Source organism: Rhinolophus hipposideros, assembly GCF_964194185.1.
Source record: "Rhinolophus hipposideros genome assembly, chromosome: X".
Lineage (NCBI taxonomy): Eukaryota > Metazoa > Chordata > Mammalia > Chiroptera > Rhinolophidae > Rhinolophus > Rhinolophus hipposideros.
Window position 1 is genome coordinate 54949644 of NC_138046.1, and position 25785 is coordinate 54975428.

At 39.1% G+C, this 25785-nt stretch overlaps 1 protein-coding gene across 1 annotated transcript in view; it reads left to right on the plus strand.

Annotated features, from left to right (window-relative positions):
* Positions 1–14385, plus strand: part of NXF3 (nuclear RNA export factor 3) — a gene marked incomplete at both ends in the record, with an annotated part of 30220 nt that extends 15835 nt beyond the window's left edge. Inside the window, 2 exons of the mRNA XM_081043014.1 lie at positions 14094–14113; positions 14228–14385. Coding sequence (XP_080899140.1) covers positions 14094–14113; positions 14228–14385 — 178 coding nt within the window. The remainder of the gene's footprint in view (positions 1–14093; positions 14114–14227) is intronic.
* Between the last annotated feature and the right edge of the window lie 11400 nt (positions 14386–25785).

A 25785-nucleotide genomic window follows, 5' to 3' on the forward strand; every position in this document is an offset into this window, starting at 1 on the left:
ATATAATTATAGTTGGCATTCATTATTGTTCAGCTTCAGGTGTACAGTGCAGTGATCAGACATCTACATCATCCCTGAGGTAGTCCCCCAAATGGGACACGTGTCCATCCGATACCCTACAAATCTTTACAACATGATTGATCACGTTCACCAAATTAATTTTGAAAACCCTGTGGCCATCTTGTGATTAAAGACTGTTTTCTCTATTTTTCTTTAAATTTATTGGGGTGACAGTTGTTAGTGAAATTACATAGGTTTCAGGTGTACAATTCTGTATTACATCATCTATAAATCCCATTTTGTGTTCAACACCCAGAGTCAGTTCTCCTTCCATCACCATATATTTGATCCCCTTTACCCTCACCACCCTCCCCCCACCCCCTTATCCTCTAGTAACGACTAAACTATTGTCTGTGTCTATGAGTTTTTGTTTCTCATTTGTTTGTCTTGTTCTTTTTTTGTTTTTGGTTTATATACCACATATCAGTGAAATCATAGGATTCTCTGCTTTTTTGTGTCTGACGTATTTCGCTTAGTATTATACTCTCAAGATCCATCCATGTTCTCACAACTGTTCCTATATCATCTTCCCTTACCGCCGAGTAGTATTCCATTGTGTATATATACCAAAACTACTATATCCATTCATCTATCGAAGGACATTTTGGTTGTTTCCATGTCTCGGCCACAGTAAACAAAGCTTCAAATAACATTGGAGCACACGTGTCTTTATGTATAAAAGTTTTCAGATTTTTTCGGTAGATACCCAGAAGAGGGAATGCTGGGTCATAAGGTAATTCTATTCGTAATTTTTTGAGGAACCTCCACACTGCCTTCCATAACGGCTGTACCAGTCTGCATTCCACCAAGGAGTGTATGAGGGTTCCTTTTTCTCCACAGCCTCTCCAACAATTGTTACTATTTGTCTTGTTGATGATAGCTATTCTGACTGAGGTGAGATGATATCTCATTGTGGTTTTTGCATTTTTCAGATGATTAGTGATGTTGAGCATTTTTTCATGTCTATGTGCCATTTGTATGCCCTCTTTGGAGAAATGTCTCTTCAGGTCTTCTGCCCATTTTTCAATTGGGTTGTATGTATCTTTGTTGTTGAGTTTTATGAGTTCCTTGAATATTTTGGATATCAGCCCCTTATTGGAGGCACTGTTTGCAAAAATCTTCTCCCATTCAGTTGGTTACCTCTTTATGTTGTTCATGGTTTCCTTTGCTGTGCAGAAGCTTTTAAGTTTCATATAGTCCCAATTGTTTATTTTAGCTTTTACTTCCATTGCCTTTGGAGTCAAATTCATAAAATGCTGTTTGAACCCAAGGACCATAAGCTTAGTACCTATGTTTTCTTCTATGCAGTTTATTGTGTCAGGTCTTACGCTTAAGTCTTTGATCCATTTTGAATTAATTTTGGTACATGATGACAGATAGCAGTCCAGTTTCATTCTTCTGCACATGGCTATCCAATTATCCCAGAACCATTTATTGAAAAGGCTGTCTTTCCTCCATTGTACATTTTTAGCTTCTTTGTCAAAAATTATGTGTCCATATTTATGTGGTTTTATTCCTGGGATCTCAATTCTACTCCATTGGTCTATGTGTCTGTTTTTCTGCAAACACCATGCTGTTTTGATTATTGTAGACCGTCACTACAAGCTAAACTCAGGCAGAGTGATACTTACAGCATGGTTCTTTTTTCTTAAGATTGCTTTGGCTATTCGGGGTCTTTTGTGGTTCCAAACAAATCTCATGATTTTTTGTTCTATTTCTTTTAAAAATGCCATTTGGATTTTGATGGGATTGCATTAAATCTGTACATTGCTTTGGGTAATATGGCCATATTAACTATGTTGATTCTTCCAATCCACGAGCATGGAATGTCTTTCCATTTCTTTGTGTCTTCTTCAATTTATTTCAAAAATGTCTTCTAGTTTTCAGCATGTGAATACTTCACATCATTGGTTAAGTTTATTCCTAGGTATTTTATTATTTTTGCTGCAATTGCAAAGGGAACTGTTTTTGTATTTCTTTTTGTGAGATTTCATTGTTAGTATATAGGAATACAATGGACTTTTGTAAGTTGATTTTATAGCCAGCAACTTTACTGTATTCGTTGATTGTTTCCAATAGCTTTTGGTGGAGTCTATAGGATTTTCTATGTATAGCATCATGTCATCTGCAAAGAGTGATATTTTAACTTCTTCATTCCCAATTTGGATACCTTTTATTTCTTTCTCTTGCCTGATTGCTCTGGCAATGACTTCCAACACTGTGTTGAAAAACAGAGATGATAGGGGAAAGCCCTGTCGTGTTCCTGAATGTAGAGCAAAGGGCTTGTTTTTCACCATTAATTATGAGATTAGCTGAGTGCTTCTCATATATGGCCTTTATTATGTTAAGGTGTTTTCCTTCTATACCTATTTTATTAAGTGTTTTGATCATTAATGGATGTTGTATCTTGTCAAATGCTTTTTCTGCATTAATTGATATAATCATACGAATTTTGTCCTTTCTTTTGTTTATGTGATGTATCACATTGATGGATTTGCAGATGTTGAATCATCCTTGAGCCCCAGGGATGAACCCCAATTGGTCGTGATGACTAATCTTTTTAATGCATTGTTGTATTTGATTTGCTAGAATTTTGTTAAGGATTTTTGCATCAGTATTCATCAGAGATATAGGTCTCTAATTTTCTTTTTCTGTGTTGTCCTTACCAGGTTTTGGTATCAGGGTAATGATGGCCTCATAAAATGAGTTAGGGAGTACTGTCTCTTCTTCAATTTTTTGGAAGCGTTTGAGCAGAATTGGTATTAGATCCTGTTTGAAGGTTTTGTAAAATTTACTACTGAAGACATCTGGTCCCGGACTTTTGCTTTTGGGGTTTTGGATGACGGATTCAATTTCGTTACTGGAGACCGGTCTACTTAAATTTTCCAGTTCTTCTACTGTAACATACGGGCTCTGAATAGGGTGCAGAAAGAGCTTTGGAACTTCAAAAGCTCTCAGCACCCCCGCAGGGACGTGGAGCACTATGACCCAGGTGAACTGTTAACAGAGGAGAGGCCCGTCTGCCAGGGAATACCCCGATTGTGTGAGAAGCTGAAATAGTGCAGAGAAACATAGCATTACTGTGTCAGAAAGAAAAAAAAGGCTGCAGTCAGAGAGAAAATAAAACATTCTACCAACACATACTGGAAAACAAAAGAAAGACCTCTTCCTATCAAACTGTTGCAGAAGCCACTCCTGTAGATGTCTAGCAAGAGAAATAATAAGTCAGTAATTGCCATAAATAACCAAGGCAACAAGACAGCTCAGAAAGAAAGTGAAAAGTCTCCAGAAAAAGAACTTAAAGATATGGAAATATGTGACTTAAATGACAGACAATTGAAGATTGCAGTTCTGAAAAAACTCAACGAGATGCAAGAAAACACAGAAAGGCAATTTAATGAACTCAGAAACGCAATCAAAGAACGACATGAACAATTTACAAAGGAGATTCTAATTTTAAAAAAGAACCAAATGGATTTTCTGGAGATCAGAAAGCCAACAGAAGAAATTAAGAATGAAATAACCAGCGTAGGTAGTAGAGGTGACCAGATGGAGGAAAGAATCAGTGACATCAAAGAAGGAAATCAGGAAATTACACAGATGGAAGAAGAAAGAGACTTGAGACTTAAAAGAAATGAAAGAACTCCACAAGAACTTTCTGATTCTATCCGAAAGAGCAATATAAGAATAATGGGCATACCAGAAGAAGAAAAAGAGAGAAGGGAACAGAGAATATATTCAAAGAAATTGTTAATGAGAACGTCCGAAATTTGTGGACAGACCTGGATCCTCGAATCTAAGAAGCAAATAGAACACCTAATTACCTCAATCCTAACAGGCCTTCTCCAAGGCACATTGTGTTGAAGCTGTCTAAAATCAACAACAAAGAAAGATTCCTCAAGGCATCCAGGGAAAAGAAGACGGTAACTTACCAAGGAAAGCCCATTAGATTATCATCAGATTTTTCAGCAGAAACTCTACAAGCCAGGAGGGAGTGGAAACAAATATTCAAACTCTTGAAAGACAGAAATCATAAGCCAAGAATAATATATCCAGGAAAGACATCCTTTAGATATGAAGGAGGAATAAAGACTTTTCCAGACATACAGAAGCTGAGGGAATTTTGTAATACACGACCTGCACTACAAGAAATACTAAAGGAGCCTATTCAAAAACCATCAACAGGGACAATTTGTGGCAACTGAAACGTAAAAAAGGGGAGAGTAAAGGCCTGAACCGGAATATGGAAATGGAGAAAGTAAGCGTACTGGAGAATATGGAATACTCTAAATATCAAACTTTCTTTTACATAAACTTAAGGGTAACCACTCAAAAAAAATCCAGAACTGAAATGTATACTGTAATAAAAGAACAAACACAGGAAAACATCATAGAATACCACCACACGGAAATAATACACAACAACAAAAAGGCAAATAAACAATGCCTTATCAGAAAACTAGAGATAAAATGACAAGAAATCCTCACGTATCAATAATCACCCTAAATGTAAATGGACTGAACTCACCAATAAAAAGACACAGAGTAGCATATTGGATAAAAAAAAAAAAAAAAAAAACTAAACCCAACCATATGCTGTCTAAAAGAGACACATCTCAGCTACAAGGACAAGCATAGACTCAACGTGAAAGGGTGGAAATTGACACTCCAAGCAAATGGTACCCAGAGAAAATCAGGTGTAGCCATAACAATATCAGCTGAAACAGACTTCAGGGTGAGAAAGATAACAAGAGACAAAGATGGACATTTCATAATGATAAAGGGGACTATACAAAAGAAGACATAAGAGTCATCAATAATTATGGCCCCAATCAGGTAGCACGAAAATATACAAAGCAACTACTAACAGTTGCTACTAACAAAGCAACTACTAACTAATTTCTGGGAGAAATTGACCAAAACACAATTATACTAGGGGACTTAAATACGTCATTGACACTATGGATAGATCATCCAAACAGAAAATAAATAATGAAATAGTAGTCCTAATGACACATTAGATGAAATGGACATCATTGACATATATAGAGCACTTCATCCTAAAACATCAGACTATACATTCTTTCAGAGTGTACATGGAACATTCTCAGTGATAGACCATATATTGGGACATAAAAGCAGCGTCAGCAAATTTAAGAAGATTGAAACCATACCAACCATATTCTCTAATCACAATGCTTTGAAATTGGATAACAACTGCAAGAAGAAAACATGAAAAAAAAAACTACATGGAGATTAAACAACATACTTTTAAAGTACGACTGGGTAAAGAAGAAATTAGAGGAGAGATCAAAAGACACATAGAAACAAATGACAATGAAAATACATCCTACCAAAACTTTTGGCATGCCGCGAAAGCAGTTTTAAGAGGGAAATTTATGTCATTACAGGCCTATCTCAAGAAACAAGAATAATCCCCAATAAATAAGCTCATGTTACACCTTAAAGAACTAGAAAAAGAAGAACAAGTGAAACCCAAGGTCAGCAGAAGAAAAGAAATAGCAAAAATCAGAGCAGAGCTCAATGAAATAGAGAACAAAAAGACAATAGAAAAAATTAATGTGACAAAGAGCTGGTTCTTTGAAAAAATTAAGAAAATCGATAAACCCTTGTCTAGACTCACTAAAATAAAAAGAGAGAAGACACTAATTAACAAAATCAGAAATGAAAAAGGGGAAGTTATCACGGACACCACAGAAATACAAAGGATCATGCAAGAATACTAGGAAGGACTATATGCCACCAAATTCAAAAACCTCGAAGAAATGGACAACTTCTTAGAAACCTATAGCCTTCCAAGGCTGAACCATGAAGAACTGGAAAATCTAAACAGACCTATCACCAGTAACAAAATTGAATCAGTCATCCAAAACCTTCCCAAAAGCAAAAGTCTGGGACCAGATGTCTTCACTAGTGAATTCTACCAAACTTTCAAAAGGATCTAATACCAAACCTGCTCAAACTCTTGTAAAAAATTGAAGAAGAGTCAGTACTCCCGAACTCATTTTATGAGGCCAACATTACCCTGATACCAAAACCTGGTAAGCACAACACAAAAAAAGAAAACTAGAAACCTATATCTCTGATGAATACTTATGAAAAAATTCTAAACAAAATATTGGCAAATCGAATGAAACAATGCATTAAAAACATTATTCATCTTGACCAAGTGGGGTTCATTCCTGGGGCACAAGGATGGTTCAACATCCGCGAATCCATCAATGTGATACATCACATAAACAAAACAAAGGAAAAAATTCATATGATTATATCAATTGATGCTGAAAAAGCATTTGACAAGATACAACATCCATTAATGATTAAAACACTTAATAAAATAGGTATAGAAGGAAAATACCTTAACATAATAAAGGCCATCTATGACAAGCCCTCAGCTAATCTCATAATTAATGGTGAAAAACTGAAGCCCTTTGCTCTACATTCAGGAACACGACAGGGCTGTCCCCTATCACCTCTGCTTTTCAACATAGTGATGGAAGTTTTTGCCAGAGCCATCAGGCAAGAGAAAGAAATAAAAGGTATCCAAATTGGGAATGAAGAAGTTAAAATATCACTCTTTGCAGATGACATGATGCTATATATAGAAAACCCTAAAGACTCCACCAAAAAGCTGTTAGAAACAATCAACGAATACACTAAAGTTGCTGGCTACACAAAATCAACATACAAAAGTCCATTGCATTCCTATATGTTATCAATGAAATCTCAGAAAAAGAAATCCAAAAAGCAGTTCTCTTTATTATTATTTTGCAATTGCAGCAAAAATAATAAAATACCTAGGAATAAACTTAACCAATGATGTGAAGTATTCATATGCTAAAAACTAGAAGACATTTTTGAAAGAAATTGAAGAAGACACAAAGAAATGGAAAGACATTCCATGCTCGTGGATTGGAAGAATCAACATAGTTAAAATGGCCATATTACCCAAAGCAATGTACAGATTTAATGCAATCCCATCAAAATCCCAATGCCATTTTTTAAAGAAATAGAACAAAAAATCAAGAGATTTGTTTGGAACCATAAAAGACCCCGAATAGCCAAAGCAATCTTAAGAAAAAAAGAACAATGCTGGAGGTATTACACTGCCTAACTTTAGCTTGTACTACAGGGCTATAATAATCAAAACAGCATGGTATTGGCAGAAAAGAGACACATAGACCAATGGAATAGAATTGAGAACTCAGAAATAAAACCACATAAATATGGACAGATAATTTTTGACCAAGTAGCTGAAAACATACAATGGAGGAAATACAGCCTCTTCAATAAATGGTGCTGGGAGAATTGGATAGCCACGTGCAAAATTATGAAACTCGACTGTTATCTGTCACCATGTACCAAAATTAATTTAAAATGGGTCAAAGACTTAAGCATAAGACCTGACACAATAAACTGCATAGAAGAAAACATAGGTACTAAACTTATGGACCTTGGGTGCAAAGAGCATTTTATGAATTTGACTCCAAAGGCAAGGGAAGTAAACGCTAAAATAAACGAATGGGACTATATGAAACTTAAAAGTATCTGCACAGCAAAAGAAACTGTCGACAACATAAAGAGGCAACAGACTGAATGGGAGAAGAATTTTGCAAACAGTGTCTCCTATAAGGGGCTAATATCCAAAATATACAAGGAACTCATGAAACTCAACAACAAAGATACATACAACCCAATTGAAAAATGGGCAGAGGACCTGAAGAGACATTTCTCCAAAGAGGACATACAAATGACAAATAAACATATGAAAAAATGATCAACATCACTAATCATCAGAGAAATGCAAATAAAAACCACAATGAGATATCACCTCACCCCAGTCAGAATGGCTTTCATCAACAAGACAAAGACTAACAAGTGTTGGAGAGGCTGAGGAGAAAAAGGAACCCTCATACACTGTTGTTGGGAATGCAGACTGGTGCAGCTGCTATAGAAGGCAGTGTGGAGGTTACGCAAAAAATTACAAATAGAATTACCATATGACCCATGGAGCAATAGGTAGGGGAGTCATACTACTATATTCTCGCTGGTGGCTGGGTTGGAGGAACAGGAAGCAGGAGCCACACTGTTCACAACCTGCTGTCCACTTCTCTGAAATCTGCAACCCGCACTCCACCGTGCTAACTGCAATCCGTTATTGCCAGCCCAGCCACCATCTTCTTGCTAGGCCCCATTTTCCTGCTAGGGTAGCCACGGCAGTTATATTAGTGGCCAATTGCTCACTGGTTACAGCTGACAGCCAACTAGCCACAGCTGATGGCCATCCAATCACAGTTGATGGCCATTTACTACCTGAGCCAGCACCTTTCTATGTGAGGCCAAGAGCCTGGAAACTGCTTTCTGGGGCTTTGTCCCCACATGCCCCCTCAGCCCTGTGGGCCGTAAGCGGAACCCTAGCAGTCAGAGTTCTTCCCTCTCCTACAGCTGTGGTAGTTCCAGGATGCAGCGAGCTGGGAGCACTGAGCTAGGTCTGAGTCTTGCATCCGCACGGCTTTGTCTCCGCACTTCTTCCTTCCCTCCTCCCCTGCTCGCGCAAATCTCCCACGTTTAGGTGAATTCAGTAGTGGGCCTGTTCGTCTTGCCTGTCTGCTGTGCAGGGTGTCCTTTGTGCAGTTATTGTTGTTCGATTAGTTGTAAATTCCAGGGGAGCTTTACAGAGGGTCACCTCACGTGCCCATATTGATGACATCTACCGACAGTTTTCTAATCCCCTCACCTTCCCCCTTATCCCTACCCCCCCACCGTCCATCTAACAACCCTCAGTTTTTCCTCTTTGTCTCCAAAACTGTTTCTGATTAGTTTATTCACTTATTCTTTTCTTTAGATTCCGCATATAATTTAGATCATATGGTACTTGTCTTTGTCTCTCTGACTTATTTCACTTAACATAATGTTCTCTAGGTCCATCCATGTTGTTGCAAATGGTAAGATTTCTTTCTTCTTTGTGGCTGCGTGATACTCCATTGTATAAATGTACTAAAGTTTCTTAATCCAGTCATCTACCGATGGGTATTTCCGTTGTTTCCATGTCTTGGCTACTGTGTATAGTGCTGCAATAAATATAGGAGTGCATAAAGATTTTTGAATTGGAGTTTTGGATTTCTCTGGATAGATACCTAGGAGTGGAATTACTGGATCATAATGTAGTTCCATTTTCAGATATTTGAGATACCTCCATACTGTTTTCCATAGTGGCTGCACCAATCTGCAATCCCACCAACAGTGCACAAGTATTCCCTTTTGTCCACATCCACACCAGCACTTGTTGTTTGTTGGTTTATTGATGATAGGCATTTTGACTGGGGTGATGGGGTATATCATTGTGCTTTTTATTTGCATTTCTCTGATGGTTAGTGAGGTTGAACATTTCTTCATATGTCTGTTTGCCATCTGTATGTCCTTTTTAGAAAAATGTCTCTTCATGTCCTCTGCCCATTTTTTAATTGGGTTGTTTGTTTTTTTGGATTTGAGTTGAGTGAGTTTTTTTATAGATTTGTGATATTAACCCCTTATCAGATATATCATTGGCCAATATCTTTTCCCATTCAGTAAGATCCCTTTTTGTTTTATTGATGGTTTCCTTTGCTGTGAAAAACCTTTTTAGTTTGATGTAGGCCCACATGTTTATTTTTCCTTTTACTTCCCTTGCGCGAGAGGTTGTATCAGTAAAAATATTACTCCAGGTAATATCTGTGAACTTCCTTCCTATATTTTCTTCTACGGATTTTATTGTTTCAGATCTCACATTTAAGTCTTAAAGCCATTTTGAATTTTTTTTTGTATATAGTGTAAGGAGGTAGTCCACCTTCATTTTTTTGCATGTGTCTGTCCAGGTTTCCCAGCACCATTTATTGAATAGACTGTCTTTACCCCATCGTACATTGTTGCTTCCATTGTCATAGAGTAAGTGGCCATATAGGCATGGATTTATTTCTGGATTCTCCATTCTGTTCCATTGATCTATGTATCTGTTTATATGCCAGTACCATGCTCTTTTGATTACTGTAGCCTTGTAGTATAATTTGATGTCAGGTATTTTTATACCTCCCACTTTGTTCTTATTTCTCAAGATTGCTGAGGATATCCAGGATCTTCTATGGACCCGTATAAATTTTAGGATTATATGTTCTATTTCTGTGAAAAACGTCCTTGGTATTTTGATAGAAATTGCGCTGAATATGTATATTGCCTTAGGCAGTATGCACATTTTAACTACATTAATTCTTCCTGTCCATAAACGTGGTATGTGTTTCCCTCTATTTATATCTTCTTTCATTTTTTTCCTCAGTGTCTTATAATTTTCTGAGCAAAGATTTTTACTTCTTTGAGCAAAGATGTGGACAAAAGGGAATACTTGTGCACTGTTGGTGGGATTGCAGATTGGTGCAGCCACTATGGAAAACAGTATGGAGGTATCTCAAATATCTGAAAATGGAACTACATTATGATCCAGTAATTCCCAGGTATTTTATAGTCTTTGGAGCAATTGTAAATGGGATTGTTTTTTTAATTTCTCCTTCTGATGTTTTATTATTGGTATATACAAATACAACTGATTTCTGAATATTAATTTTGGATCCTGCTACGTTACTAAATTCATCTATCAGCTCTAATAGTTTCTTGGTGGAGTCTTTAGGGTTCTCTGTATATAGTATCATATCATCTGCATATAATGACAATTTTACGTGCTCCTTGCCGATTTGGATGCCTTCTATTTTTTTTTCTTGTCTGATTGCTGTGGCTAGAACTTCCAGAACTATGTTGAATAGAAGTGGAGAAAGTGGGCAATCTTGCCTTGTTCCTGATTTTAGGGGGAATGGTTTTAGCATTTCTCCATTGAGTATGATGTCACCTGTGGGTTTATCATATATGGCCTTAATTATGTTGAGATATGATCTCTCTATTCCCACTTTCGTAAGGGTTTTTATCATAAATGGGTGCTGGATTTTATCAAATTCTTTTTCTGCATCTATTGATATGATCATGTGATTTTTATTTTTCATTTTGTTAATGTGGTGTATCACATTAATTGATTTGCAGATGTTGAACCACCCTTGCATACCAGGGATGAATCCCACTTAATCATGGTGTATGATATTTTTAATGTATTGCTGAATTCTGTTCGCTAATATTTTGTTTAAGATTTTTGCATCAATGTTCATTAGAGATATCGGCCTGTAGTTTTCTTTCTTTGTGGTGTCTTTGTCTGCTTTTGGGATCAGGGTGATAGTGGCTTCGTAAAAAGTGTTTGGGAGTCTTCCTTCCTTCTGGATTTTTTGGAAGAGCTTGAAGAGAATAGGTGATAATTCTTTTTGAAGGTTTTATAAAATTCACCTGTAAAGCCATCTGGTCCAGGGCTTTTGTTTGTTGGGAGATTGTTCATTACTGATTCAATTTCCCTGGTGTAATCAGTATATTCAGGTTTTCTTTTTTTTCTTGAGTTAGCCTTGGAAGGTTGTACACCTGTAGAAAATTGTCCATTTCTAACAGATTGTCAAATTTGTTGGCATATAGTTGCTCATAGTAATTTCTTAAGTTTTTTTGTATTTCTGCGGTGTCTGTTGTCACTTCTCTTTCATTTATGATTTTATTAATTTGGGTCCTCTTTCTCTTTTTTTTAATGAGTCTGGCTTAAGTTTTATCAATTTTGCTTATCTTCTCTAAGAACAAACTCTTAGATTCATTGATGTTTTGTATTGTTTTTCTGGTTTCTATTTCATTTATTTCTGCTCTGATCTTTATTATCTCCTTCCTCGTGCTCTCTTTGGGCTTATTTTGCTGTTGTTTTTCAAGATCCCTTAAGTGTGAAGATAAACTGTTGATTAGTGATGTTTCTTGTTTCTTTAGGTAGGCCTGCAATGCTATGAATTTCTCTCTTAGGACTGTTTTCATGGCATCCCATAGATTTTGGGTCATCATGTTTTCGTTTTCGTTTGTCATGGGATATCTTTTGATTTCTTCCTTAGTCTTCTGCTTGACCCATTCATCATTTAGTATATTCAGCCTCCATGAATTGGTGTGTCTTCCAATTTTTTTCCTGTAGGTCATTTCTAATTTTATAGCACTGTGATCAGAGAAGACGATTGGTATATTTTCAATTTTCTTAAATTTATCAAGACTGGTTTTGTGGCCTAACATATGGTCTATCTTGGAAAATGTTCCATGTGCACTTGAGAAAAACATGTAGTTTGCAGCATTGGGGTTAAATGCTCTGAAAATATCGATTAAATCCAAGTGGTCCAATATATCATATAAGGCTATTGTTTCCATATTGATTTTCTGTCTGAAAGCCCTGTCCCTTGTTGTCAGAGGTGTGTTGAAGTCCCCTACTATGATAGTGTTACTGTTGATCTCTGTCTTTATGTCAGTCAGTATCTGTTTTATACATTTAGGTGCTCCTATGTTGGGTGCATAGATGTTTACTAGGGTTATGTCCTCTTGTCAGATCGATCCCTTTATTATTATATAGTGCCCATCTTTGTCTTTTAATACGGTCTTCATTTTAAAGTCTATTTTGTCAGATATAAGTATTGCAACTCCAGGTTTTTGTCATTTACATTTACATGAAATGTCTTACTCCAACCCTTCACTTTCAGACTGTGTGTGTCTTTTGATCTATAAGTGAGTCTCTTATATACAGCATATACAAGGGTCTCGCTTTCTTATCCACTCAGCCACCCTATGTCTCTTGATTGGAGCATTTAATCCATTTACATTTAAAGTGATTATTGTTAGGTACATAGTTATTGCCATTATTAAATTTGTAGTTAGATTGTTTTCATCTTTCTTTTATTTACAGAAGTCCTTTTAGTGTTTCTTGCAATGCTGGCTTGGTGGTAATAAATTCCTTTAGCTTATTCTTTTCTGGGTAGCTCTTTATCTCTCCATGAACTTTAAATAATAGCCTTGCTGGATAAAGCAATCTAGGTTGTAGGCCTTTGTTTTCCATCACTTTGAGTATCTCCTGCCACTCTCTCCTGGCCTTCAATGTTTCTGTAGAAAAGTCATTTGATAGTCTTATGCGAGTTCCCTTGTATGTAACCCTCTGTCTTTCTCTTGATGCTTTTAGGATTCTCTCTTTGTCTTTACGCTTTGCCATTTTAACTATAATGTGTCTTGGTGTGGACCTGTTTGGGTTTATCCTGATTGGAACTCTCTGCACTTCCTGGGCTTGTATGTTGGTTTCTTTCATCAGGTTAGGGTAGTTTTAGGACATTATTACTTCAAACATGTTCTAGATTCCTTGCTTCCTCTCTTCACCTTCTGGTATTCCTATGATGCGCATGTTGTTGCGCTTCATGTTATCCCAGAGGTCTCTTAAACCATCTTCATTGTTTTTTATTCTTTTTACACTCTGTTTTTCTGTTTGGGTGATCTCTGCTAACTTGTCTTCTAAGTCGCTGATTGGATCCTCTGCTTCATCTAACCTGCTGGTAATTCTTTAAAGTGAGTTCTTAATTTTGGTAATTGTGTTCTTTAGTTCTAACCGGTTGTTTGTTATGATTTCTACATCCTTATTCATGTCGTCTCTAAGCTCCTCAAACATCACCAGTGTTCTGAACTCTGTCTCTGATACGTTGGTTACCTCTGTTTCATTGGTTCCACTTCTGGAGGTTTCTTCTGTTCTTTTATTTGGGACATGTTTCTTTGTTTCCCCATTCTGGCTGACTCTCTGTGTTTGCTTCAATGTATTAGGTAGATCCCCTAGAGTTCTTATTTCTTGCTGGTTTATCTTATGTAGTATGTGTCCTTTATATTTGACTTGCACTACTTTGTTATTCTCCTCTGCATGTGTTCTAAAGGTGACTCTTGTGTTGTGTATATTGTCCTATTAAAGAAGATCTTTAATTGCTTTTCATTTGTGAGTAAGTGGGGTTAACTCCTAGGCTGACTAGTTCTGAGACTTGGCTTTGCTCACCGCAGGATCTTCTGCTGGGTGAGGGTTGACCACTTAAATGTGGTTTGGCCTTAATGGGCTCTTCTACCTTTAGAGAATTCCCTCTGACTACCGGTAGGTTAAACCCGGTAGTACTCTGGTTTGGGCTGGAGTTGCCCTTGGATATGTTGAATCTTGTGCCTCTTAAGCTGTGCCCTCCTGGCTTTTGTGTTCTCTGTTCCACCCTAGGATCCCGTGTGTCTCTGCAGCTGCTGGCTGTGTCTCCACAGTCGCAGACCCAGGCCGCATCCCCACAGCCACAGGTGCGGACCGCGTTTCCACCGCCACAGATACAGACCACGTTTCCACTGCTGCAGATGCGGTTTGCGTCCCCACAGCTGCAGTAGCAGGCCACGTCTCCACTCTGCTCCTTTCCCTTTTCCCCTGCTCGCCCAATTTGCGTACTTTCCAATAATCCTTCCACGAGTCTCTTAGCTCTTCTGCGTGATGAGCAAAGAGTTCTCTGATGGGTTATAAGTCCTGTTTGTGATAAGATCTGGAGGAGAACTCAAAAAGTGCGCCCCGCTGCTGCCATTCCTATGACGTCACTCCTTGTCATTGGGATTTTGATGGGGATTGCATTAAATCTGCATATGGCTTTGGGTAATATGGCCATTTTAAGCATGTTGATTCTTCCAATCCATGAGCACGGAATGTCTTTCCATGTCTTTGTGTCTTCAATTTCTTTCAAAAATGTCTTATAGTTTTCAGCATATAAATCGTTCACATCCTTGGTTAAGTTTATTCCTAGGTATTTTATTCTTTTTGCTGTAGTTGCAAAAGGAATTGTCTTTTTTTTATTTCTTTGTCTGAGATTTCATTGTTACTATATAGGAATTCAATGGACTTTTGTACGTTGATTTTATTGCCAGCAAGTGTACTGTATTCGTTGATTGTTTCTAATAACTTTTTGGGGGAGTGTTTAGGGTTTTCTATATATAGCATCATGTCATCTGCAAAGAGTGACAATTTAACTTCTTCATTCCCAATTTGGATGCCTTTTATTTATTTCTCTTGCCTGATTGCTCTGGTGAGGACTTCCAACACTATGTTGAAAAACAGAGGTGATAGGAGACAGCCCTGTCGTGTTCCTGAACGTAGAGCAAAGGGCTTCAGTTTTTCACCATTAATTATGAGATTAGCTGATGGTTTGTCATATATGGTCTTCATTATGTTAAGGTATTTTCCTTCTATATTGATTTCATTAAGTGTTTAATCATAAATGGATGTTGTATCTTGTCAAATGCTTTTTGTGCATTAATTGATATAATCATATGATTTTTGTCCTTTATTTTATTTATGTGATGTATCACATTGATGGATTTACGTATGTTGAACCATTCTTGTGTCTCTGGGATGAACCCCACTTGGTCGTGAGGAATAATTTTTTTAAAGCATTGTTGCATTCAATTTACTAGAATTTTGTTGGGCATTTCTGCATCTGTATTCATCAGAGATATTGGTCTGTTGTTTGCTTTTTTTGTCTTGTCTTTAGCAGGTTTTGGAATCAGGGTAATGTTGGCCTCATAAAATGAGTTAGGGAGTACTGCCTCTTCTTCAAATTTTTGGAAGAGTTACAGCAGCATTGATATTAGATCCTGTTTGAAGGTTTGGTAGAATTCACTAGTGAAGCCATCCGGTCCAGGACTTTTGCTTTTGGGAATGTTTTGAATGAATGATTCAATTTTGTTACTAGTGCTTGGTCAGATCAGACATTCCAGTTCTTCATGATTCAGCCTAGGAAGGCTATGTGTTTCTAAGAACTTGTCCATTTCTTCTAGGTTATTGAATTTGGTGGCAAATAGTGCTTCATAGTATTCTTGGATAATCCTTTGTATTTCTGTGGCATCTGTGATAACTTCCCCTTTTTCATTTCTGATTTTATTAGTGTCTTCTCCCTATTCATCTTAGTGAGCCTAGCCAAGGGTTTGTCAATTTTGTTAATCTTTTCAAAGAACCAGCTCTTTTTCACATTAATTTTTTCTATTGTCTTTTTGTTCTCTATTTCATTTAGTTCTGCTCTGATTTTTGCTATTTCCTTTGTTCTGCTGACCTTGGGTTTCACTTGTTCTTCTTTTTCTGGTTCTTTAAGGTGTAACATGAGGTTATTTATTTGGAATTTTTTTTGTTTCTTGAGATAGGCCTGTAATGATATAAGTTTCCCTCTTAAAACTGCTTTTGCTGCATCCCAAAAAGTTTTGGTAGGATGTACTTTCACTCTCGTTTGTTTCTATGTATCGTTTGATCTCCTCTAATTTTTTCTTTGACCCGGTCGTTTTTTAAAAGTGTATTGTTTAATCTCCGTGTGTCTGTGTTTTTTTCTGCTTTCCTTTTGCAGTTTATATCCAATTTCAAAGTCTTGTGATCAGAGAATATGCTTGGTATGATTTCAGTCTTCTTAAATTAGCTGAGGTTAGTTTTATATCCCAATATATTGTCTATCCTTGAGAATGTTTCATGTGTACTAGAAAAAGTATATAGTCTGATGTTTTAGGATGAAGTGCTCTATAAATGTCAATTATGTCCATTGCATCTAATGTGTCATTCAGGGGTTCTGTTTCCTTTCTCATTTTCTGTTTGGATGATCTATCCATTGCTGTCCAAGCTGTATGTAGGTCCACTAGTATAATTGTGTTTTGGTCAATTTTTTCCTTTAGTTTTGTAAGTGATGGCTTGGTATATTTTTCTGCTCCCTGATTAGGGGCATGAACATTGATGACTGTTATGTCTTCTTGTGGTATACTCCCCCTTACCATTATGAAATGTCCATCTTTGTCTCTTGTTACCTTTTTCAACCTGAAGTCTGTTTCATGTGATATCAGTATAGCTACACCTGATTTTCTCTGGATACCATTTGTTGGATTGTCAATTTCCTCCCTTTCACTTGGAGTCTGTTTGTTCTTGTAGCTGAAATGCATCTCTTGGAAGCAGCATATGGTTTGGTTTAATTATTTGATCCAATCTGCTACTCTGTGCCTTTCTTTGGTGAGTTCAATCCATTTATATTTTGGGTGATTATTGATATGTGAGGATTTCTTATCATTCTTTGTTTAGTTTTCTGGTAAGACTGTGTCTCCATTGTTTCTTTGCATTTTTGTCGTTATCTATTATTTCTGTGTGGTGGTATTCTATGATGTTTCCCTCTGTTTCTTCTTATATTACAGTACATATTTCAGTTCTGGAATTTTTTTGAGTGGTTACCCTTAAGTTTATGTAAAAGAAAGTTTGATATTTAGAGTATTCCATTTTCTTCAGCACGCTTACTTTCTACATTCCCATATTCCGGTTCAGGCCTTTACTCTCCGCCTTTTTATGTTTTGGTTGCCACAAATTGTCCCTGTTGATGGTGGTCAAATAGGCTCCTTTTGTATTTCTTGTAGTGCAGGTTGTGTATTAGAAAATTCCCTCAGCTTCTGTATGTCTGGAAAATTCTTTCTTCCTCCTTCATATCGAAAGGATATCTTTGCTGGGTATATTTTTCTTGGCTCATAATTTCTCTCTTTCAACAGTTTGAATATTTGTTTCCACTCCCTCCTGGCTTGTAGAGTTTCTGCTGAGAAATCTGATGATAATCTAATGGGCTTTCCTTTGTAGGTTACCGTCTTCTTTTCCCTGGCTGCCTTGAGGATTCTTTCTTTATCGTTGATTTTAGACAGCTTCAATACAATGTGCCTTGGAGAAAGCCTTTGGGGATTGAGGTAATTAGGTGTTCGCTTTGCTTCTTGGATTCGAGGATCCAGTTCTTTCAACAAGTTTGTAAAGTTCCCATTGACGATTTGTGTGAATATACTCTCTGTTCCCTTCTTCCTTTCTCCTCCTTCTGGTACGCCCATTATTCTTATATTACTTTTTCTGATGGAGTAAGAAAGTTCTTGTAGAGTTCTTTCATTTCTTTTAAGTCTCAAGTCTCTTTCTTCTTCCATCTCTGTCATTTCCAGGTTTCTGTCTTCAATGTCACTGATTGTTTCCTCCATCTGGTCAACTCTACTACCTAAGCTGCATATTTCATTTTTCATTTCTTCTATTGAGTTCTTCATCTACAGAAATTCTATTTAGTTCTTTTTTTAAATTTCCATCTCTTTGGTAAGATGTTTATTTTGTTCTTTTATTGTGTTTCTGAGTTCATTAAACTGCCTTTCTGTGTTTTCTTGTATCTCGTTGAGTTTTTTCAGAAGTTCTACCTTGAATTCTGTCTTTTAAGTCAAATATTTCCATATCCTTAAATTCTTTTTCTGGATTCCTTTTCCTTTCTTTCTGAGCTGTGTTGTTGCTTTGATTATTCGGGGCATTTGATGATTAATTACTTATATTCCTATACATCTACAAGAGCGGATTCTGCAACAGGTGGATAGAAAGAGGTCTTTCTTTTACTTTCCAGTACGTGTTGGTAGAATGCTTTATGTTCTCCCTGACTGTAGCCTTTTATTCTCTCTAATACTGTATTGTTATATTTTGTCTGCACTATTCTGGTTTCTCACACTATGTGGGGATCCCCTAGAAGCAGGTTTCTACGCTGTGGACAGTTCAGTTGGGTCATACGGGACACCGTCCGTGGGAGGATTTGGAGAGCTTCTGAATTTCCAAAGCTCTTCCTGCACCAGATTCAGAGCCTGTGTGTTTCAGCAATTGTGTTTACCCCTGCAGGGATCCACCCCGGTTAGTGGCCAGTCCTGCTTTCATAATTTCCTCCCTTTTTTCGAAACTAGTTGGGCTGCAAATTTGTGTCTGTCGACCATAGTTCTCAGAACTGCAAATATTCTGTTCTTTTGACCTGATACTGCTACCGTTCTGCTTCTAGCACTAGGCAGGTGTGGACGTGGCCAGCTCTGGGAGAGTAAGGACGGGTCGACTAGTCTCAATGCCTAAAGCTTCAGTTCCCTGTTCAGCAGTGAGAGCTTAAAACACTGTTTTCAGCCTTCTTTCCTCAGTCGTTGCTCCGATGTCTCTGCCATGAACATTGGGTTCAGCTATGTTATATTTTGTCCCTTCAGCCCTGTGGGCAACAAGCAGAGCACTAGCAGTCCGACTTCTTCCCTCTCCCGCAGCTGGGGGTTCTGGAATGCAGTGAGCTAGGAGCACTAAGCTAGGTCTGCATCCTGTGTCTGCGTGGCCCTGTCTCCACACTTCTCCTTTCCCTCTTCCCACACTCATGCAATTTGCCCCCCTGTGGTGACAGAGCAAGGAGTGCAGTTTCCAGGCTCTCGTCCTCATGTAGAAAGATGCTGGCTCAGGTAATAAATGGCCATCAACTGTGATTGGATGGCCATCAGCTGTGGCTAGTTGGCCATCAGCTGTAACCAGTGAGCCATTGACCACTAATATAACTGCCATGGCTATACTAACAAAAAATGGGGGCTAGCAAGAAGATGCTGGCTCAGCTAGCAAGGGTAGAGTGTGGATTGCAGATTTTGTGGCTCTTGCTTCCTGTGTCTCCAACCCAGCCACCACTGAGACTATAGCAGTATGACTCCCCTATCTATGGCTGTGTGGGTGTTCCTTTTTGGCCTCACCATACCCTGCATTCCTATGTGGGGGGTAGGACCAGAAACCTCTCATGACACCCTGCATGACAAATGTCGCAGTGAGCAGTGTATGGTGCCGGCCAAATTTCTCCAAAGGGCAGTATAGCAGTTTGTGCATATGAACACTCAGTCTCAGGAAGGCGAGGAGGAACAGCTGCTGGAGAGCTGGAACCCCATGAAGGGGTGAGAAGATTGGACGGTTCCCCAACCGGGATAGGCTGGAGAAAGTGAAGTTTGTTGCGGCCCTGTGGGCTGGAAAGTGCCTGCTGAGGCCGTCACCTCCAGGTTGGGGAGGACTTGGAGGTCTCGCCCTGCAGAAAGGGCACACGTTGTGGGTCCAATGCACAGCCCTGGCGAATGACTATGGACTATGGGGAATTGTCTTCCATCCCTAATTTAATAGACCGCTTGACTGTTTGCTTGGGAATGTACCACGATGTAGTGGAACTGGCAGATGTTTGCTTTTGTGTCTCAACTGGCCACTATCGAAAATATGTAAGCACTTTGACTGTGAGCCACTGTTGTTCCAGCACGGTACCTGTGGAACCCTGGCTGTGCCCAGAAGGTCTGGCTTTGTCCAGAAAGTTGGGCTGTGCCTGGAAAGACTGGTGGTACCCTGAGAAATCCTGGCTGTGCCCAGGAAGACTGGCTGTGTCCAGAAATACTGGAAATACCTGAGAGGCCCTGGCTGTGTCCAGGAAGTCTGGCTGTGCCCAGAAGTACTGGGGTGGTGCCCTGAGAGGCCCTGACTGTGCCGGGGGAGACTGGTGGTACCCTAAGAAGCCCAGGAAGTCTGGCTGTGCCGAGAAGGACTGGTGATGCCCTGAGAAACCCTGGCTGTGCCCAGAGAGCCTGGCTCTGTCCAGGATATTGCATTCCCCTCCAGGGTCCTTGCACAGGGCCCCTCGCGGAAAATGCTTGTCGCGTAACTTTTGAGGCGAGACCCTATAGGGTTGGAGTGTGGGGACACAGCCAGGAGTGCAGTTTCCAGGCTCTTGCTCTCCTGTGGAAATGTGCTCACTTGGGTAGTAAATGTCCATCAACTGTGATTGGATGGCCATCAGCTGTGGCTAGTTGGCCATCACCTGTAACCAGTGAGCCATTGGCCAGTAATATATCTGTCGTGGCTACGCTAGCAAAATATGGGGGCTAGCAAGAAGATGGTGGCCCAGCTAGCAAGGGTGGAATGTGGATTGCAGATTGTGTGGCTCCTGCTTCCTGTGTCTCCAACCCAGCCGCCAGCGAGACTATAGTGGTATGACTCCCCTATCTATGGCTGCGTGGGTGTTCCTTTTTGGCCTCACCATGTCCTGTGTTCTTATGTGGGGAGCGGGACTACAGACCCTGCATGACACCCTGCATGACACCTCCTTTACATGATCTCAGTAGTGTGCTTCTTAGTCTTGTTTATCTGCTGTGCACGGAGTCCTTTGTGGAGTTATAGTTGTTCGATTTGTTGTAAATTCCAGGGTAGATTTCAAGAGGCTCACCTCACACTGCCATTTTTATGAAGTCCACTCCAGTGGGTTTTTTTTTCCTGTAGAGACAGCCTGCCTTAGCTCAGTCTGCAGACTTTCCTAGAGTCTCTGAAAGGTTCACAGAATCTGGCTTGAACATGTTCTATACCTCTTGCTGAGTAGCCCTAAGCCCGGCACTAGTGGCAGCCAGCATTGGTTCCTGGCTTGGCCACTCAAGGCACTTCCAAGCACAGCACACACCACAGCAATCTTCAGGTTTCTTTGTGGCTTCTGCCTGGTTGCCCCAGGTGGGGCACAGGCTGTGGCTTAACTTGACCTACAGTGGATCCCCTCCAAGGTGGTCCTGGGACTGGTGTCCCCAGTGGCCAGCTTTGAAATGAGCTGGAGCATCACTCAGCTGCCTCCAAGAATGACATACCCAAGGGGTGCATTGAGCAGGCACCAGATTCCTGCTGAGGTAGATCCTGTTCTGTAGGGTCAGCCCCTGCACAACAACTCTTCCACTGTAATCAAGGTTGGTCCTCACAACCAGTGAGCCCAAGGTTCAGTCTCATCTATTGATGTGCAAATATCAACCAAGGCTCAACTACAAAAGGAGAGCACACACAACCCATGCAAGGTACACACCTGGAGCACCTGATTCAGGTGAAAGAAAGACTGTGCCAGTGAGCCCCATGGCACCTACTACATATGGCCACTCTAGTAAGATTAGAAGACATAGCAGCTCTGCCTAATACTAGAAACAAACACAGGGAATTGGCCAAAATAGGGAGACAAAGAAACATGTCCAAAATAAAAGAACAGAACAAAACTCCAGAAAATGAACTAAACAAAATGGAGACAAGCAATCTACCAGACACATAGTTCCAAACACTAGTTATAAGGAGGTTCAATGATCTCAGGGAGAACGTCAACAAAAAGATAGAATATATAAAAATAGAGATAGAAAACATGAAAAAGCACTAATCAGAAATAAAGAATACAATAGTGGAAATGGAGCATACATTACAGGGAATCAACAGTAGATTAGATGAAGCAGAGGCCCGAACCAGCAATGTAGAAGATAAGGTAGCAGAAAACACCCAATCAGAACAGCAAAAAGAGGAAAGAATCCAAAAAATTGAGGTAAGTTTCAGGGGCCTCTGGGGCAACATCAAGAGTACAGACATTCATATTATAGGGTTACCAGAAGAAGAAGAGAAAGAGCAAGGAATTGCTCTTTGAAGAAATAATGACAGAAAACTTCCCTAACCTGGCAAAGGAAATAGATATACAATGCCAGGAAGCACAGAGTCCCAAACAAGATGAATCCAAAGAGATACACACCAAGACACATCATAATTAAAATTCCAAACTTTAAAGACAAAGAGAGAATCTTAAAAGCAGCAAGAGAAAAGCAGTTAGTTACCTACAAGGGAGCCCCTATAAGACTCAGCTGATTTATCAACAGAAATTTTGCAGGCAAGAAGAGAGTGGCAGAAAATATTCAAAGTGATGAAAAGCAAGGACATACAACCAAGATTACTCTATTCAGCAAAGCTATCATTTAGAATTGAAGGATAGATAAAGAGCTTCCAAGACAAGAAAAATGTAAAGGAGTTCATCACCACCACCAAATGAGTATTACAAGGAATCTTAGAGAGGGACTTCTTTAAGATGGAAAGGAGGTTAGGAGTTGGTGAAAAAGGAAAGGGATTGAGAAATACAAATTGGTTGTTACACAGTAGTTATGGGGATGTAGGGTATGCCATAAAAAACATAGGCAATAATATTGTAATAACTATGTATGGTGCCAGACAGGTGCTAGATATACCAGTGTTATAGATGGGAGTGGGGTTGGGGGCAGGTTGAAAAAGGTGAAGGTATTAAGAAACAGAAATTAGTACTTACAAAATAGTCATGGGGAGATGTCATCAAAATGGCGACCTGAGGTGAGCCTCTGTAAATCTCCCCTGGAATTTACAACTAATCAAACAACTATAACTCCACAAAGGACTCCCTGCCACAGCAGACAGGCAAGACGAAGAGTCCCACTACTGAATTCACCTAAAGGTGGGTGAATCACGCGAGCGGGTAAGGAGGGAAGGGAGAAGGGCGGAGAAGAAGCCCTGTGGGTGCAGGACGCAGACCTAGCTCAGTGCTCCCAGCTAGCTGCATCCAGGAACTACCACACCTGCAGGAGAGGAAAGAACTCGGACTGCTAAGGCTACATTTATGGCCCACAAGGATGAGCGAACAACATATAATACGCTGAACCCAACACTCACGGCAGAGACAGCAGAGAAAAGGCTAAGGGAAGAAGGCTGAAAACGGTGGTTTAAGCCCTCACTGTCAAGCAGAGAATGGAAGCTTTAGGCACTGAAACTAGCCGCCCCCTCCCTATGCTCCCAAAGCTAGCCCCGCCCCCACCTGCCCGGTGCTAGAAGAAGAACAGTACCAGTGTCAGATCAAAAGAAGAGAATATTGCTGTTCTGAGAACTGTGGACTTCAGACACAGATTCACAGCCCAACTAGTTCTGGCAAAGGGGAGGGAGCAGTGGAAGCAGGACCGGCTGTGATGGTGGTGGCCACGATTGCTCTGGGCCACTTCTCACAACTAACCCCGCCCCTGGCCCCACCTATCTGGGCGGATCCCTGCAGGATTAAACAAAACTGCTGAAACATAGGGCTCTGAATCTAGTGCAGGAAGAGCTTTGGAACTTCAAAAGCTCTCTGCATAACCACATGGACACTGCGCCCTGTGACCCAGGCGAACGATAAATAGAGGAGAAGCCCATCTCCCAGGGAATCCCCCCATTGTGTAAGAAACTGGAATAGTGCAGAGAAAACATAGCACTACTGTGTGAAACAGAAAAAAAGGCTGCAGTCGAAGAGAAAATAAAACATTCTACCAACAAGTACTAGAAAACAAAAGAAAGACCTCTTCCTATCTACCTCTTGCAGAAGCCACTCCTCTCTATGTCTGGGAAAAGAAATAATAAATCAGTAATTAGCATGAATAACCAAGGCAACAAGACAGCTCAGGAAGAAAGTGAAAAGTCTCCAGAAAAGGAACTTAAAGATATGGAAATATGTGACTTAAATGACAGAGAATTCAAGATTGCAGTTCTGAAAAAACTCAACAAGATGCAATAAAACACAGACAGGCAGTTTAATGAACTCAGAAACACAATCAAAGAACAACATGAGCATTTTACGAAACAGTTTGAAATTTTAAAAAAGAACCAAATAGAATTTTTGGAGATTAAAAACTCAATAGAAGAAATGAAGAATGAAACAGCAAGCTTAGGTAGTAGATTTGACCAGATGGAGGAAAGAATCAGTGACATCGAAGATAGAAACCTGGAAATGACAGAGATGGAAGAAGAAAGAGACTTGAGACTTAAAAGAAATGAAAGAACTCTACAAGAACTTTCTTACTCTATCAGAAAAAGTAACATAAGAATAATGGGCATACCAGATGGAGAAGAAAGAGAGAAAGGAACAGAGAGTATATTCAAACAAATAGTCGATGAGAACTTCCCAAACTTGTGGAAAGAACTGAATACTCAAAACCAAGAAGCAAATAGAACACTTAATTACCTCAACCGCAACAGGCCTTCTCCAAGTCACATTGTAGTGAAGCTGTCTAAAATCAATGACAAAGAAAGAATCCTCAAGGCAGCCAGGGAAAAGAAGACAGTTCAACATCCACAAATCCATCAATGTGATACATCACATAAACAAAATAAAGGACAAAAATCATGTAATTATATCAATTGATGCACAAAAAGCATTTGACAAGATACAACATTCATTTATGATTAAAACACTTAATGAAATCAGTATAGAAGGAAAATACCTTGACATAATGAAGGCCATATATGACAAACCATCAGCTAATCTCATAATTAATGATGAAAAACTGAAGCCCTTTGCTCTACGTTCAGGAACACGACAGGGCTGCCCCTGTCACTTCTGCTTTTCAACATAGTGTTGGAAGTCCTTGCCAGAGCTATCAGGCAAGACAAAGAATAAAAGACATCCAAATTCGGAATGAAGAAGTTAAATTGTCATTCTTTGCAGATGACATGATGCTATATATAGAAAACCCTAAGGACTCCACCAAAAAGGTATTGGAAACAATCAACCAATACAGTAAAGTTGCTGGCTACAAAATCAACGTACAAAAGTCCATTTTATTCCTATATACTAACAATGAAATCTTGGGAAAAGAAATACAAAAAACAATTCCTTTTGCAATTGCAGCAAAAAGAACAAAATACCTAGAATAAACTTAACCGAGGATGTGAAAGATCTATATGCTGAAAAGTAAAAGGTATTTGTCAAAGAAATTGAAGAAGACACAAAGAAATTGAAAGACATTCCATGCTCATGGATTGGAAGAATCAACATAGTTAAAATGGGCATATTAGCCAAAGCAATATACAGATTTAATGCAATCCCATCAAAATCCCAATGGCATTTTTTAAAGAAATAGAACAATAAAATCACCAGATCTGTTTGGAACCACAAAAGACCCCGAATAGCCAAAGCAATATTAAGAAAAAAGAACAATACTGGAGGTATCACACTCCCTGACTTTAGCTTGTACTACAGGGCTACAATAATCAAAACAGCATGGTATTGGCAGAAAAATTGACACAAAGACCAATGGAATTGAATCGAGAACCCAGAAATGAAACCACACAAATATGGACATATAGTTTTTGACAAAGAAGCTAAAAACATACAATGGAGGAAAGAG